At 40.4% G+C, this 18336-nt stretch overlaps 1 protein-coding gene across 1 annotated transcript in view; it reads right to left on the bottom strand.

Moving 5' to 3' along the window:
- The window catches only part of LOC116687553 (integrin alpha-5), a 42757-nt gene that overhangs the window by 7529 nt on the left and 16892 nt on the right, over positions 1-18336 (bottom strand). Inside the window, exons 11-22 of the mRNA XM_032513013.1 lie at positions 17450-17502; positions 15254-15462; positions 13971-14162; positions 13839-13884; positions 13636-13749; positions 11988-12035; positions 11273-11438; positions 9829-9966; positions 6522-6589; positions 2566-2716; positions 617-709; positions 9-88 (exon numbers count right to left, since the gene is read on the bottom strand). Coding sequence (XP_032368904.1) covers positions 9-88; positions 617-709; positions 2566-2716; positions 6522-6589; positions 9829-9966; positions 11273-11438; positions 11988-12035; positions 13636-13749; positions 13839-13884; positions 13971-14162; positions 15254-15462; positions 17450-17502 — 1358 coding nt within the window. The remainder of the gene's footprint in view (positions 1-8; positions 89-616; positions 710-2565; positions 2717-6521; positions 6590-9828; positions 9967-11272; positions 11439-11987; positions 12036-13635; positions 13750-13838; positions 13885-13970; positions 14163-15253; positions 15463-17449; positions 17503-18336) is intronic.

The following is an 18336-nucleotide window of genomic DNA, read 5'->3' as shown; positions in this document are numbered from 1 at the left end:
TGACCTACCTTCGTATTTGGAGCTCAAACTGTACAATGTTGTGAGTGTCCTTCAGTCTGGGCACAGTGAATCGAAGGCCGGCCCATAACTAGGAAAGGACCCACAGAAAATGTTTACAATTAATCCAAGGAACAAGAAAAATGAATAATATTAAAAACAAAAAATATGTCTTGCACCCTATTTAATTCTGATAGTTTGTTTTTCACAACACACTCAATATTTTCCTACATTTTCCTCAGTCACAGCCTCATCTAACCTGGAAATCCAGAGTTCTCACAATTTGACTTTGCTCAGTGAGTTATTAATCCTTAATTTATAACTGTGGGATTTGGGTCTGGATTTCCAGACTAGGCCTCATCATGAACAGATAGTAAATAGTCAAACAGAGCTTGAATTCCTGTCTGAAATACCCCCTCGCTTTTGGAAACAAGTGATAATATTTCTACTTGAAAGTTGGATTTGAATTCTGTATGTTTTATCAGATTAATTCAAAAACTGTTTGTTGGGTTTGTGTATGATTAACACTATGCCAGAACGATTTGACTTGACCTAATTGTACTGAGACACAAAAACTGAACAAGGCCAAAGACAACATGTGGACTTTGTTGGCTCTTACACTGGTACCAGACTTCATGGGGTTACCCAGATCACACACGAGGTAGCGGGTCTGATTCTCGGCCTCATAGCTGCACGTCAGCTGGGTCAAGCTCTGAAAAGGACACAAAAACATAAAATACTCTCAACACGGATATTAAGATTAGGACCACGATCTGGACAGTGGAAAAACTACTGGGCTTATTTTCCTGAATCTTGGTGGAAGGGTGTAGAATGGACCAAATACACACAGCACTTTGGTCAAGTTTGGTTGTTTCAAAGTGCTCTATAAATAAAGTTTGATTGATTGATTGAAGAAAGAACCTAATACATTTTGAGAAATGATCCAAATCATGTTCTGGATCCACAAATTATTTGTCTCTTTCATAACATTGCAAAATAGGGCATTTGTGATGCATTCATGTGGTGTAGGAATAATCAGAAACAAATAGTTGCTGACAGGGAAACATTGTGAGATTGTGAGTGCCTTGGCAGAGGTCCTCACTCTCCGAGTGCCCTTCTAGTTCATATAGTTATTGATGCCTGGCAATGTTAATGAAAGTGAAAAGTAAATAGAGTATCCGTCTCATGATTTGGATCCTCTCCAAAATTCAGTGGGTTCTTCCTCGGCCTATACACCCTTCCACCACATCTGAATGCTAATCGGCCTGTAGTTTTTCTGTAATCCTGCTGATTAACCGATAAACAGACAAACCGGAGTGAAAACATTACATCCTCGGCGTCGGCAATAAGGACACTATGAGTGAAACAACAATGGGAAAGAGAGGTGGACAATGAAATAACTGAAGTCATGTGGCTGAATGTCTGAGAAACACAAACGTCCTCTGAACCAACTCCTGGACCTGGAGAGACTTCTGTTGGAAAAAGTTTTTTTTTTTTTTCAAGTCTAAACCAACTGGCACTCGTCTACAGTATGCTGCTGGAGGGAATGTGGAGAAGTCATGGCTGATCATGCTCATGTTTGCTGGTCTTGGTCCCTCTATTCAGACGTTCTGGAAGGGAGTAGCAGCAATCATCTCCAAAACCCAGTACGTTCACATCGCTCTATCTCGGACATATCACTGACAGGCTAAGTAAAGATGATATCAACCTCTTATAGATCTTGCTAACAGCAAAGAAAAAAAAACATTACAAAACACTGGAAAAGCATTTCCACTGCTGGCCTTTCATAACATTGTTAAACAGGCCCATCTTCTAGAACAGATGACCTACTCCATGCCACGTTTGGAAAAAACGCTGCCTTTATTTAGCCAATGACAGATGTACCATGTGCCATATTTTATTTTTAATTAGAGAAATCTGCCTTGGTTTACTGATCATCCATGACCTTAATATTTGTTTGCTGTTCTGTTTTTTGCTTATTATTTGCTTTTTGTTTACTTTCTGTAAACTTGAAAATCATTAATAAATAAAAAGCTGAAGAAAAAAGATAACTAGATAACTAAACACATAACCTAAAATAGTTCACCTTCACTTTTTAAAAGTTTTTTTAGACATCTCAGCAGGCCTACTTTATGGTGGACAGACAGTTTTTTTGGCATATTTTCTTATGCTGTGTTTTTATTCTTCTGTGGGAATGTCCACAGTTTGAGTTTTCCACATCACTTGCTGTGCTACTTTTTTGGAAACAAAAATCAAATCATGAGCAAAACATGCCTTACATTGTTAGGAAATCCAGAGATGCATAATTTGTACTCAAGTTGGAGAATAAGTAAATAAATAACTAAACAAATTACCAGCTCAACATTTTTCTACTTGCCCAAAGTCCATTTGTCCTGGACCCTATAGAAAAAAAGCGAGAGGTTGCTTGCTTTTCATCACGGTACTCCAGCATTTGTTTTCTGTTTAAAAGATGATCCACTTTTATTTGCCTTGGATATGATTTATATTTATGCACATCTGAAAAAAAACGAAGCTATAGTTATAGTTACAGTGAGTTGTCTGCCTCACCACATTGTTGCGTGCTATCCCGCTGTAGTCGGCCTCTGGGGGAAGCACCACATAGAGCTCGGCCTCGTACGCCCCTCCCTCTCCCTCGTTCCTGGCATTGAACGTCAGGCTCAAGGAGTTTTCATCCCCCAGGTAAACCTCTGCTCGGTCACTGGAGGAGGAGAACCACAAGCACAACCACAACAAAGTTGTTGACAAAAGGGTTAGAGAATTGTGCAAATTCCAGTGATGTCAACACAATGGATGTTAAATTAAAAAGATGTATTGCTCTGTGCCAGACAGCAGAGAAAATGTAGTGTAAGTCCAGTTAGCGAGTCCAGTAAAACTTCAGCGTCCTCCCAGTTCACTAATTTCGTAATGTAATATATGACAAAGCAGGGATGAGTTAAACTCCTGTGTGTACACAGAGAGCTATTTGCATTCGGTCATGCTTTTTTATGCACTTGAGAAATGTAAGTTCAATTTTCACTTATGTTCTTTGGCCAGTTTTGCTCTCCATCAACTCCTACGATACATTTGTCTGACTATTTGGCTATTAAATGCTGCACTTTGTTCACCAGCTATAGTAGCTAACTCTTTTGCAATGACACTGAACCAAAACAGTAAAAACAAGGACCATAGAAACAAAAATATTGAGCTAAAGGTTGCTAATTCCTCCGTCTGAGGAAAACTGCAGAATCTGTTGATACTTCTATGTGGGTTCATCACTACGAGGGACTCCTTTCATGTTACACAAAGTCATTTAATCCAGGGTTTATATTTTAAAAAAATAACTGGAAATGGGACAGAGGGGTTCAGACGTGTCTTCAAACTCCAGTGTGGATGGTTTGTTCCAAACACAACAAGTGGAAAAGGAAACTCTTAGAATAGTTAATAGTTCAAGAGCTTCATCAACACCTCTAATGCAACGACCATTAAGATATCTTATCACAGAGTCTGTATTTATACATAGCTGTAGACTCGTTTTGTGTGTGTGTGTGTGTGTGTGTGTAAGTGTATGGGGGGGTATTAAAAGTGTTATTCTGTCGAGTATCTATTACAAATTTTTATCTACTGCGAAGAAAAGGACAATTTACAGCCTCTCTTTTCCGGCTCAGTTTAGTTTGTGTTACCTCTTCTGCTGTGTTTATTGATGTGACTCGGTGGAGGGCATGACCAAAATGCCCAAGAAGCAATTGTAAAACTTAATGAAAAGCAGGGACACAAAGTCTTTTTTGGACAATGCATCTCTGTTTTAGGCCATTTTCTCCTGCATATCTGTCCATGACTGACCTGGGAAATGACCCAAATCTGATCACTGTGATTTGTCTCAGGAAACCAACCCCCACCTTATTCCGCATGTTCACAGTGACGCCCCTGTGTGCAAACACACTTTCCGCGCAGTGATAAATCCTCTCGACACTCTCAGACTCCAGCCCTCCCCCAACAGCTTCACTTTGTGGTAGTAAATTCATGTTTCTATTGAGCAGAAAGGGGAGAAAGGCGTCTGGTTGAGGCTCATAATCACGGTTCTTCTTTCATTCCCTGTTTCCTCCTCCCCCTTCCCCCCGTCTTCAGAGGGTCTGGACGCAGTGACCCCTCGCTAGGTATAAGACAACCACCAGATGATTTTAATTAGGCCCAGGCAAGTTTAGCGAATGCAGAGGAAGCGGCACTGATACCCTAACACCAACACTCAGCAGACCCTGAGAACAGACAGAAATCTGCAGAGTATGGCCGAGATGTTAACAACACTGAGTTTCATTTGTTGGCAAACTGTAACAGATTCTCATAAAGCTCATAAGAGTAAATTAAAGCCAGAGGATACAACTCAACTACGAGTGACAGGGACACATAGTTGTCAATGTTGAATGTTGTTAAATGTCAATGTTCCCATCGTTTGTGAGCTCTTGGCTAGCAAGACAAAAATGCTGTGTCTTATAGTATGTCAGTGGAGGAAATTTGGTTTAGTGAAAGTGCTGAATCATTAGAGCTTGATCCCGTGGCAACGACAAATGCAGATCTTTGCGTTTTCATGGGAGACGTTTTGCATGCACTGATTGTATTTCTGCAGCTAAAGGAAATCACATGCCCATGTAATGCAAAACACTCCTTATAACAGAGTAAGTCAGCACTGGGAGGAGAGAGAGAGTCTGAGACTGTGTGTGAGTTTGCTTTCTGAATAGGGACTTGCTTTCACAAACAAGGATGCATGATCAATAATAACGTGTGAATCATCCCTCTTTATGTTGTGAGCACAGTCGTTTGATTCTGTCTCGGAGATGCTGGGAGATACAGAATAATTTTTCTTCCTTTGAATATTGTTTCAATGCTTCTTCTCTTTGATTATTTTTCATCAAACTCACTGTCTTTCCCTGCAGATAAGACAGGCAGCTACTGTATAGCAACAATATTTATACTTCTTTCATTATCACTAGTTAACTTACAGAAGAAACTGACCCTGAGTTATAAAGTACTGTGTGGTAGTGCTGAAGATCTTTGCCTGAACCCGATGTGTTTGGTTGGGTTCGTTCTAAATTTCTATCGTTTAACACCGACTCGGCCCGGGATTGGGCTTGTGCTCTGAGTTGCCAAAAAATGATGAATTTTGTTAGCGTGAAAAGGGATGCTGAGGAGGTGAAATGGAACCTTGCTCTGGAGGACTTCATTTATTTCTTTGTTCAATGAATAGATTATGTCAAAAATTGTATAAATGACTCATTCTTGACAAAAAAAAAAAAAGCTGTGTGCGTGCACAAATTTTATTAATGTTGAGCTGTAAACGGGTTGCATCTTTTAAAAAGCTGTCAATTAAAAATGCACATGTCGGGCTCGGGCCGAATTCTGTCGTGCTTGGGCCTTGTCAACTTTTAAGGCCTGATTACAGCTGTATTGTGTTGTCTACTGTAAGCCAAAACAGGAACGTTTACTTTCAGTTTTTCTCAGCAAAACACAATGTACTGTATGTATCCTTGTTGCTTAAAAACATATTAAAACATATGTTTGAATGCATTTATTTCCTCATAAGACTTTTTTAAAACTGAGTGTTTTGTGTTTGCATTTATTTAGTGTGCAAGCCTTAATGATAAGTGGAATAATATGTAACCATCCACAGAATGGTTCATTGTGTCGCTTGTGTACCAGAAGTTTCCCAAGTGCCATTGATTTTTTTCCAAAGACAATGTCATGTGACTCCCAGTTGGAGCACTTCTATGGATGGGCGTGAAACTGTCCCAGTTAAATCGTCACTCCAAAAGATTAACAAACAGTGTTAGAAAATATTTCAGAGTTCAAAACTCTGTTACGTGAATTTAGAGGGGTTGGACTGCGGGTGGAAAGAGGACTACCCACTACCCAGGGCCCTCATGTGAGGAGGGCCCAAAAAGATGTGAGAATAGCTGAATAGCTGTGGATGTGGGGAGGGGCCCATAGAAAATGCCTTTCTACAGGGCCCAGGACTTTGTGCTGCGCCCCTGCTTGTACTGAAGCATTTAGCAGCTATAGAGGCCGACATGGTGGCCCACAGGTGGTGGAGACCAAAATCAGAGCTAAAAGGAGAGTGACTAGGGGACTGTCATGTTTATGAAACATGACTCCTAATGGATTTCAAGATTACAGCTTGTTCTGTCTCCCTCAAGTGGCCAAAATAACTCAATTAATACTCCTTTAAACAGCATAGCCTATGCTGTGGCAATACTTTTGTTTGTGGTACCAATAATTTGTGGTATTTACTTTGTCCATCCGGCCAAGACTGCAACTGCTGCTAATGCTAAATTTGCAGTTCTTCCTGTGTTAATTCTATCCTAACCAGAAACATAAAATGCATCACTTATCAAGAGGAAATACCCACCAGACACATGGCAAATGTAGGAGCTTTCCTTACAGTTTAAATTTCTGTTGTGTTTTATCAGTCACAGGCGGGACAAAAAACTGTAGCAGATAGCAAAGCATGACTGGAAGGTTTTAGTTCCTCTCACCCATAAACAGCCAGCTTGAGGTCAGGGACACAGATGTTGTCCTCTCCACAATCCAGTTGAATCTGGGCCTGAGAAAGTAAGATAGATAGAGGTAAATGGAAGCAAGAGGGAGGAGCGAGGGATGGTTGTGATAGGTGAAAGAGAGAGGGGTATCTTGGGAACAGAGTCCAGAGGTAAGGAGTGAGAAAGCTTTTGAGGAAGAGGATGTTTACAGAAGCCAGCACACTAGATTCATGATTTAATGAAAGGATAAGAGAGGATATAGACTATACATCTCCTCCATGTATGCACAAAACTGTAACAATATTTGCAACAACCAGATGCCAAGAAGTTGTGTGAAAGCAGCATCCTTTCATGTTTGCTGGAGTAATATGTGCTTCACATGTGGGAACAAAGAAAAGGAAGAATAAAGAAAACACTGTGAAGGTTTATAAGAATGAAAGGATGATGAATTCCATTTAAACAAGTATTACATTTTTGTGGAAAAGCCTCATCACAAAGAGTGAAAACCTCACATTTAAAAGAGAGCAAGGCTTAATTGGCTCTTTAGTCTTTCGTGACAGATGATTTGGTGAAAACCACAGTAAAAGATAAATGTACTTTGATTTGGCGGCATTGTCTTTTCCAGTGTGTCCCTAGAGATTTTTGCTTTATTCTCTCTTCTCTTCTTTTCTGTCTTCACCATTTCTCCCATGTTGATCCATATAGTGTCGTTGTTGCCATACCCTCATCTCTCCCACATATGGGAAACATTAGATTCCAAAAGAATGCTACAGAGAGCAAAGAATCAGCCTGGCAATGGTTAACAGTGTCTCAGTGGAGATTCCTCATTCGAGTCCTTTGGTTTTGCATCTCCTCAGGACTCAAGAAGCCAGAACACCAGACATACACGCGTGTGCACACACAATCTGAAATAGACTTTCTAAGATCAAGTGATGACTCCCAACTTAACTTTCCTTCCTTTCTGACCACTTTTAATCTCTTTTTCACTTTCATCTCTTCATCCGCCCATACTTTCCCTCCAGCTCTTAAAGGCATATTCCCACTGTTGGCTCTTTGGTCAACTTCAACATATGAAATGTTGAAAACAGAGGCATCAAAATCATTCGTGGTAGACCACTGACTATATGGCATAAAAAACATGTGCAAGTCATTGCCAAATGAGTTGCTACAAAGCTAATTAAGACTATCAGCTCCACACGACTCTGTCTGTATTTCTAAGTATGTCTATGTTCAGAAGATTGTGTCGTCAGGTGTCTTTCACACGCAGAAACTCAAGTGACGATAATGACCTCTTCTGAAGAGTCCCATCATGTTTCTTTAATCCTCCGTGTTCTCCTTGGCAACTAGCAACTGCGTGGAAGGTGGGGTGATGGAGCATGCGCGATCACGTAAGGCTTTTATCATGTGGACGTGCCGGCAGTGTTGTTGTCATTACTTAGAATTCCTCATGGGGGCAAAAGAAACTACGCACTATAGCTTTAAATGTTCAGTGACTGCAGGGCACTGCTTATTAATGAATCTAAATTAAGAAATGTTAATAGTTAAAATATATACAATTACTGCTTGGGAATGGTTTCATCAAATAGTATTTACACTAACAGTGTCTCTTTAAGTGGCCGGATTGGCTCAGTGGGTCGAGCAGGCATACATATACTGAGAGGTTTATGCATAGGGAGACAGAGCATCAAGTATGTGCTAAAATATGCTAATTGTTTTCCATGGAGCCTAGTGTCACTTTATACAATGTAAACTGAGTATAAAGCATCAGGGTCCACAGTCTACTGGGAACATGGATGATGTTGTCATCACTTAAGCTAATTGATTGATTGGGCCCCTTCACATACTAGAAGGAGAAGGGAGAACAACAACAATTTAAAGTGTTGCCTTTAAGGCTGAAATAAGTCGGTGTACTCTGTTAAAAACAAGTACATGATGTACACACTCCCATAGCCACATCACACTCACTTCACCTTATATCACTCACATAAACATGTGCACGTTTTCGGGCTTTGGCTCTTGCCTGGTGGAGGCGACCACTGGCAACATACATAAACAAACCACAACCAGATGTCTGCGAGCTGAGCGCCGCCCCACCCAAACGGAGCTGTCAGTCCTCCCTCTGTGTTTTTGCAGAGGCATGACTCGCCAGTCCTCCATAAAGCTTCCAACTCTTCACATAGGAAACAAAAAACACTACCAATGGAACCAGAGGGCAGTAATCAGATCATGCTCTACCAGGACTGACCCTCGACCTCCAACCATATGGGATTCGGCACATTAGATGGGCCTTTTACATTTGATGTCGGTTTTAAAATGGCGGCCTATAACCACCGTCTTTGCTATTCAAATAAATGTCCTGCGTGCAAAATGTAAACGGTGGAAGATGTGCTGTGGTATGGAGGGGGAAGTTAAACTTGTGTAATACAGAAAACCACTGTGTAAGTAATCACCATTCGTACGTGATTTAGTTTGGAACCGTTTTGTGAAAATGTTGATCATGCCATCTGTTATGCTCACTCTCCACCGGTATTTGCTGTGGTGACTATATGTTTAGTTCATGACATGCAAGGCGTGTGGCCATATAAGTATCGTGGTCTAGAGATGTTCAGTGTGGTAATGTAATATATAGATACATTTACAACTCTACACAGATACATACTTCATATATTTGGGAGTTGAACGCCCAAGAAGATTTGAAAGAGAGCAGTGCTTCATGGATTTCCAGGTTAGACATTTAGCGAAAATTTCTCAACCAACCTCAATATTTCTGACATACATTTGTTGCCTATCATGTTTACACAGCATACACAGTAAATGCTGAACTAGATTACTTTTAAATATTTAAACTCGAAATATGGCAATACCCAAATATATCATTTTGTTTCACCTACAGGCTAGGGCGTAATTTCCACTGGGGACTTCAAATCGAAAACATGTTGATGGCGGACAACCTGTTTTTCTAAATTTGCTATTTTTCAGGTTCACAGCAAGTGATGTGAGTAATTTCACTGTAACCATAGATCAAACCTATTTTAGTTTGTGATCCAAAAGTAATGTTTATCGCCACTACAGAAAGAATCACACAACAGTATACTTCTGGCTAAACAATAATAATGCATCATGTGCAAAATGTAATGCAAAAGTTAGAAAATAATGAAAAATACGTACTGAAAACGTCAACTATACCATGAAAAACAATCATTTGTAAAACATTTGGAGAGCACTCATCTACAGCACGCACTGCGGATCCTTTATGTGACTAAGGTTTTGTGAATCATTTTGTATCCTGCGTTAATGTACATACCTTCTGCTCTATACGCTGTTCCGTCTCATAATTCAGGATTGGTCTGAGGCCATGCTGGTCCACTGGGGCATGAGGATCCAGACTGAAGTTGAGGCTGATGAAAATGGGAGAAAGTAAATCCCGAAACTCTTCTTCACCCTGCAATAGAGATAGATGCAGCTATGTGAGTAACTGATGTGAATGACACAAATCCATGTGTTGTTTTATGTTGTCTTTATGTCTGTTGTCTTCAAGACCTGATAAACCTCAGTCCGGTGTATCACAAGTCCGGTGTATCACTGTTCTCAACACAGATATAAAATATTGGGGAAAACAAGCTGACGCTGTCGATGAGGGGCAAAAGATAGTTCAAAATTTGTAGTCACCGTAGGAATTTCCAGCCGATTATTGTGAAACACTCATGTAAAAATGTTGTCAGATTAAAGCTTTAGTGCGTAACTTTTTGATATTGATGAACGTCCGTTACATTCAAGCCATTGCCAAAATATTCGATACAAAGCTAATTAAGAATCAGCGCCAACCAATTCTCTCTGTATTTCTCAGTATGGCTTCAAAAAATGGTGCCATCCGGCAACTTTCGCAGAAAATCAAGCAAAGATAATTACCGTACCCATCATGTCATCATGTTTTGTTTTTTTGTTGGGGGGGGGGGGGGGGGGGGGGGGGGGGTGATCACGGAAAAGCTTGTGTATTGTGGACGCGCCAACAGTTTTGTCATTACTTACAATTCCACATGAGGGTGACAGAAACTACGCACTATAGTTTTAACAAAATCGAAAGCAGATTTTACAGCAACTATTGGCCCCGATGCAGGATTAAGTCTGTTTTCAGTTTCTCTATGATGTGACATGAATTCGGTTTAACCAGCCACAATGATGTGGCCTCTTTAAAGAAAGACTAAAAGGAAGAAATGGTGTACAAACATAAGTGTTGACTGACAGGTGAGTGGAATAGTTTGCAGTTTTTACTCAAACCATCTCTTATGCTGTCAAAGAGCAAAGTGCTCTGATCATTATGCCCTTACAATGAACATCTATACATATGACCTAAGTGTTTTTGGCAGACATTCACTTTGATCAGGCCACCACTGAGTGATGTGAAGATTGGTACTGTACTGGTTTCCCCTGAAATAGCACTTTAAACGGCAACTTCAAACCCTGTTTAATAGGAAATGACTTTAACCTCTGTCCTGCCGGCAAGTTAATTACGTTCACCTGGTGCTGCAGATGCAACATAGTCTCTGATTAGATGGCTTGCATGAGAACCAGTGGGGTCCTGTCTCCTGAGGGCCAAGATTAAGCACCGGAAAATTTGTTAAAGATATATAAGGCCTATAGTCTGGAATGATTGGCCTAAGATATAGTTAGTGCCCAATTTGTTTATGTCAGTAAAAACTTAAAATGATAGGACACTAGAGGTATGAGAGACCGCTAGTGGGACTGACCCGCAAATAGATCTTGGTGTCAAAGCACAAGCGTTTTCCATTGGTGAGGCTGAGGGTTTTAAGCAGAACGGGCTGCTGGTTGTCCAGGAACAGAGTCCTCCTGATGGACTCCTTCTGGTTCTGCTTCACACTGTCCAACTGAACCTCCACCACAAAGTCTTGAAAATATAAAGGCACACACATGCACGGTAAGAAACAGTGAATATGTACATTGTCTGTGGCTGTTTTGAACAAAACAATGCATGTGAAATGTATGGATAGTCACACAAACACATATTTACACAGACATATGTATACATGCATGCCTCACCACATGCAAATGCAGACACATACAGTGGTAAACTGTGTTATGTTAAAGCATCTTTGCTCTTTGTGCATTATACAAAAAGAGGGCATTGCTGCTGCCCACATGACAACAAGTATGCAGAGAACACAGACAATACACACCCGCGCACTTAAAGTAAACACACACACTTTTCTAAACTGTCGGAGCCCACCAAGTTACCCTGTGTTTACAGGATTGTTCTTTTATCTTGATCTTAACTGCCAAATTGACCACAGTGAAGTCCAGAATACTTGGCTGCACAAAGAAAGCAAGGTAATAGGTACCATGTGTGTTTGTGTGTGTGTGTGTGTGTGTGTGTGTGTGTGTATGTGTGTGTGTGTGTGTGTGTGTGTGTGTGTGTTGGGTGTGTGTTGGTGTGTGTCACAGATGGAGGGGTGGTGCTTCCCATTAGCCAGCAGGCAGAAATCAATGCTGACACTGGAAATTAAACACAGACAAAGATATGGAGGACAAACACTTAGTATTTAGCTCATACAGACACGATAACACTCATTTGAGGTATTTCTGTATATTCAATTTAATTAAGATTTTCATGAAATCCAACCCCATGTTTAATACAATGGTCCAGTATATGTAATCCAGCGTTGTTTGTCATTTCATCTCACTGATATCAGCCTCACTGTATAGTTGAAGCTTTGTTCATACTTCTAGACAGACATGGATGTGGACAGCTACGAACGTGTTACAAAAAAAGTTTAAAAGAAAACGGAAAAAAGTGTGTGTGACCACTTAACCGTTGGGTGGTGTTCGGGTCTGTGGGACCTGTTTTCAATGTTTGCTAAAAGAAAAAATACGCTATTTATAATTTCTTCCAACTCAAACTCATAACCTTTGGTCATTTTCTGTGAGGAACATAAAAAAATAACTCATTTTCAATGACAGCACATGGTACACCCCCCCTACACGTAACTAATACATACGAAGTGTTCGGGTCTACTGGACTATAGGTGCTATGAAACTTAACTGTGTCCTCCACCTAACGGTGCCTGGGGCCTTGTGGTGTGTGTGTGTGTGTGTGTGTGTGTGTGTGTGTGTGTGTGTGTGTGTGTGTGTGTGTGTGTGGTGTGTGGGTGGTGTGTCTGCACAGTGTGTGCGTGTCTGAGTGTAGGGTGTGTGCTGGAATGTTGTCTTTCTGACCATGCTATTATGCTATTATTACTCCACAAAGTTAAAATTGTTACATTTCAAGCACTTTCACCTGTTCTGATTAAGTTCTAAGAAATAAGAAATAAGAATTTTCTTGTTTTCTCACAAAAAATGAAAATGATCATATGATCATAAATGTGATCTCACAGGGGTAAATGGCAAATATGAACCATAAATGATGTAAATATAAGTGGTAAGTCAATCTGTTTACATAAATTGTTGTTGATGCCAAACAATTCATTCATGTCAAGAAAGAAAAAAAAAAGTTACAACCATTTTCCAACCTTTTCAATGTTACTAACTAACTGCAACTAGAACTGCATTCAACACTCCACCCTGTCATCTTTCCATAGGACTCCTCCACCTTTCTCAGCTCCCTTCATCTCTGTTGTTACCAAGGCAGCAAAAACACCAATAAACATGAAAACATGACTTGTATCAAACTGCAGGACAGATACTTAAACAGCAGCCAGTTAAGGCAAATGCCACATTTAATACGACGGTTAACTTGTTGAAACAGCTTAATTGAGATGGAAAGTGGGGTGAATTTTCCCTTTTTTCCCACTGGTTCTAAGAATACTGTGTAGTTCAGAGCGGCTTGGATAGGATACGGGCAAACATGACGTCATTTGACATTCTCGTGAGGCACAGTTTGGAAAGCTGAAACTGAACTAACGTGTGTTACATAACATTTGCAAGAGTTTCCATGTTCTGTTATTGTCCAGAGCTCTTAACTACTTGTAAACTCCTAAGCTTTTCATTAAACCATTAAAAATATTTCCGCTGCGAGGACAAATACTGGATGTAGGATCAAAACTTCAAAAAGTGTGTAATCTTCCTATTAAGATGTAAAGTGTTTTGGAATTCATACCAAGAGACAGCAATGGTTTCATTTTCTGTGATCAGCTCACAAGTCTTCTCCTCCTGGTTGAACATGGTCGGCTGCACTGTAAGAGACGCACTGGCACTCACGATTGGCCGAGCCCTTATTCAAGAGACAGACCGTGAAAGAATAGGAATAAAAAGTATGGGTCTAATGCATTTGTCACTACACTCGTACATGCTTTAACATACCTGTATAGCACTGCTTTATCAACCCCAAAAGCTCCAACAATCAGATCTGCATGAGGGGAGAGTAAGTCCAATGAAGACATCAGAGAAGAGGATGAAGTGGTAATAGACGCCTGGTGAAGAACCATTATCTACCTGGGTAGCCGTTGTGATCCAGATCTTTGTTGCCTCGCAGGGCGAAGCCAAAACTGGCTGGGAAAGAGCTGGAAGCCCATTGGCCAGTGAGAGTCTGGGAGGGCGTGTCCATCAGTCCTCCGGCATGACCGTTATAAATGAGAACCAATCCATGCTGCTCATCTCCTCCATAAGGACAGCCGATGGCCATGTCTGATTGTAAACAGCAACAACACACCACTGTAAATACTGTATGTATAAGCCATATAACCCCAGTGAGTCCAGCACAGTGTACTTAAATTCCTCATAAACAACACCCGTCGCAGGCCATGGTGGAACTAGTGGTTTTGCAGCTTTTTTCTATGATGATTTACTTCTTTAGACTTTGGCTGATTCATGATTGAATAAAACACTTTGAGTACATCAGTAGGTTGGAATAGTCTCTAAACTAGTTCAAACATGTGCTGAAACATTAATCAAAAACCATTTTGATCTTTGATTCAGTCATTTATCAAATTGTTAAAAAAGCCAAACATTTGCTAGTTCAAGCTTCTCCAATTTGAAGATTTACTTTTCTCTGCTTTATATCATTGTAAACTGAATATCTTTCTGTTTCCCTTCTTAATTTCCCCCATTATTAGCATAACTTTGTCATAGAATAAATTATCAATTAGGACTGCAAATAATGATTATTTTCATATTCAATAACACTGCTGATTGAGTGTTGGTTGACTAATTGTTGCAACTGTACTTCTCATCAATTCATGAGGAAAAAAATCAATAAATTGATTAATAATTAAATAATCGTGAGTTGCTGCCCTAATTCAAACCATCACGCCTCACGAAAATTCTCCAGTGAGTTTGGACTGATGACACCTACCTTGCACAAAGTGGAATCAGAAAAGTTGGGATACATTAGACCTTCATATAAAGATTTAGTTAAATATAAACAGTTAAATAAATGGTAGTCTCGCATTGCCAGACCTTCTTCCACAGCGCTGCGGAGGAGGGTCTGGCTAGTCCACACAGCATTCCGGGATGGGAGAAAATGTGCTTTGATTTATTGTCATTTCTTTAAACCAATCACAGTCGTCTTGTGCGGCACTAAGCGCCAGACAGAACGGTGCCATTGCAAAATAGCTTCGGGACTTGTTTATGCATCTAGGGAGGCGAGCTCTTGAACTAAAATGGCTGACGAGTGTGTGATGAGAGTTTTACTCATATATATATATATATATATATATATATATATATTTCTAATTTCATTGTCAAGTCTTGCTCTAAAAGGGATGTGGCACACCTACCGTTGAAGCCATCCTGGTTGAGATCCCCTAGCGGAGCGAGCGAGGTGCCGAACCTGCTGAAGGCCTGTTGACCCAGGAGGTGGGACTGGCCTGGCTCCAGCAGCAGAGGGCCTCTCTGGAGGTACACATACACCTTCCCCAGCTCCTCCAGACGCCCATTGATCCCTCGGCGCATGAACATTGGAGCTCCCACCACCAGGTCATCCAACCTGGGGGGGCAAGCAAAGGCATGAGACAAACCATGGAGGTGAAGATGGAACGAGAAGGGGAACTACTAAAGATATAGACACAAGACAAAGCGACATAGCGCCTAAGTGTCTAATTTAGCACATTTGGTTTTGGTAAAACCTCTGAACACCCACACAGGTGATTTCAGTTATTCTGGTTTATAAAACTTCTGCTTTTGGTTGAAGGTGGGCCAGAGCTCAGATGGAAATTTATTAGGTGCCAAAATATTTTCTACCAATATAAGTAATAAAGCTGTAATATGTCAATCAGTCTAGACACACCCACACAGTCCTGGGAACAGGTCCAATCAGCCAGATTAACTAAAAACACCTCTGTGGGTGTCAGGGCCTTTTAATGTTGAAAAAAGGCTCTTATTCCACACTGTCTGACTGTATCATAGTATATTCTACATCCATTTGTTCTAGCTTCTCATTGAAGCTAGTTGATGTTTACGCTGTTTATAAATGTTATGTTAAATATCCATGCTTAATCAATAGGAAATATCCTATATTTCTTGTGTATCATTGTATACACACAGACCAAACTGGTATCTGTGAAAACTTAATGATCTCCACTAGTATTTACTGTAAAATAATGTTCATAAAAAAAGACGAAATAAAAGCATAGACCAGTAAGCGTTACATACATTATATTACACAGTAAAAAAAATTCCATGAGCATTTTCAATTATACAAGTAAATCCAACCAGGCAGTCTAACAGGTCAACTAGACATTATGTTTTGGTTTAAAAATGAATATCTTTTGCTGTGTTTACACCTCACATTCACGTTCCTCTGGCGTTTCAGAGCCCCCAAACCGGAGACATTTGAAAACATTTCTGACCCCGTTTTGTTTTGGTATCTCCATGTTTTGTTGCAGTCTGAACTGCAAACAGCAACGCCAACACTGACACCAAAGTTTCTACGCCTGATTAAGTCTCATCGGTCATCATGGCGTCTAATTCTCCGAGGTTAAGATACTAACATTACCAGGGAAACTACCAGCAACGGGCAGATTATACATGTTACCTCCTGTTTACCCCGGCCCAGAACATTGATGAGATACGCGGTTTGAGCGTGTTAGTTTAGAGGGACATTAAAGAGCAGAGAGCATCATTAGAGACTCCCTCCACCCAGCTTACTCTCTGCTCAGATTCAAACACTGCACATACAGACTCAGACACCAGCAGAACCGACAGTATGACTACAGATAAAACACGGTTCTATATCTGCCACAGTCAGACTGATGGCAAAAACAAAATTAAACACTGAACAATTCACTGTGATTATATGTGCAATAACCCTCACAACCTCACTCTACTGTGAAATACTAATGTGCAAAATGTATGCTCGTTACAAATGCAATATCCCCACATAGTTGTATGCTCCAGTTACACTATTCATGTCTTATATTATTTGCACTCTTGCATTATTGTGTAGTATCTAAGTTTTTTTGTCTTATTTTATTAGAGTATATTTACCTTGTATAATCTATTACTATTTTAGTGGTTGTGCTTTACTTTTCTTTGGCCCAAACTCTTTTAACTATTTTTAGTTGATTCATAGATCCTGCACAAGAATCCCTATGTGCCTCGACTGTTTGGTGTATGCACAAACGGCAGAAATCTTGAAATAATCATTTTTACTGCAAAGGCTAACTGTACACTGACACCTTTTCCTTTTAATTTTGAGCGTCAGTCAGGTTTAGGGAAGTGAAATTGACCAATGGAGCACTGAGAGGACAGAATGAGAGTACAGAGTATTTTCAGACATTACCATGACACATTAGCGAGTGACAGGGTGGGAAACTTCCAAAAAGGTCCCACGTTGTTTCAGTGACCTCATCCTTCATTTTTAGTGTCTTGTTTTAGCTTACATGTCTCTCCCTTCTCTATCTTTTCACCCACGTTGTCTCCCTTTCCCCATTTTTCTTGCCACCATCTGTCTCACCGTCGCCCCGCCCACTCACCCATCGTTGTTGATGTCGGTGACTGCCACTGCGTAGCCGAAGTAGGACCCCATCTGGAACACATTACAAACAAGACCCAGTTAGCCTGTAATCACACCACAGTGCATGGATCCATTTCTTTTCTTTCATTTTCTTTATTTTCATGTCCCATTTCTCTTTTGTACCCTCCATCACCACCCCCAGAAGCTTTCCTCTTCAATCTCTCAATCCCACAATCCCCTGGGGTCTCCTCTTTTTCCTTTTCATGGAGCTCAGTCTTAGAGCTTCTGTAAGCTTGAGGAGAGGTAGGGGGTCTGTGGATCACGGACCTTAAACACCTTTAAAACTCATTTAGATGAAATACTCATGGGGCTTGGGTTTTCCGGTTTAATTTCAGAGCATGTACGATAAATTAGGGTCACGTTACAACCTTGGGTGACTCTCACTTCAAAGTGATTCGTAGCTACGCAGAAAGGAGTTTGGAGACCCTTGTGAAAAACAAGAATATTGGGGTTGTCTTCATATATCGCACATGCAAAACAGCTCGTATCAACATAAATCAAACTGAGGCTCAGGACAAAGTTAAAATTTTCGGGTTTGCCGGATACATTTACACTTTTAGAAATACGATCAACACTTCCTCTAGAGCTTAACCACCGGGAAAGTTCATCTGAGGTGAGATCAGCAAGCTAAGAAAAGACCAATTTAAACAGTTATGAGCCATGTTTAGGAAGTGACTGCTTTCTTCATGATAGTTTTAGTAGTTAACAAATGGCAGATAAAGAAATCTCTTGAAATAATCCTCTTTGGTGTAAAGGCTTGACTCATTTTTTTTTTTAATGCTGTATCTCTGCCGGTTTAGGGAAGTGAAATTGGCCAATGGTGCACTGAGAGGACAGAATGAGAGT

The sequence above is a fragment of the Etheostoma spectabile genome, chromosome 4, assembly GCF_008692095.1.
Source record: "Etheostoma spectabile isolate EspeVRDwgs_2016 chromosome 4, UIUC_Espe_1.0, whole genome shotgun sequence".
In the NCBI taxonomy this organism is placed as follows: domain Eukaryota; kingdom Metazoa; phylum Chordata; class Actinopteri; order Perciformes; family Percidae; genus Etheostoma; species Etheostoma spectabile.
The sequence above is the reverse complement of the archived record's forward strand: the minus strand, read 5'-3'. Positions and strand labels throughout refer to the sequence as shown.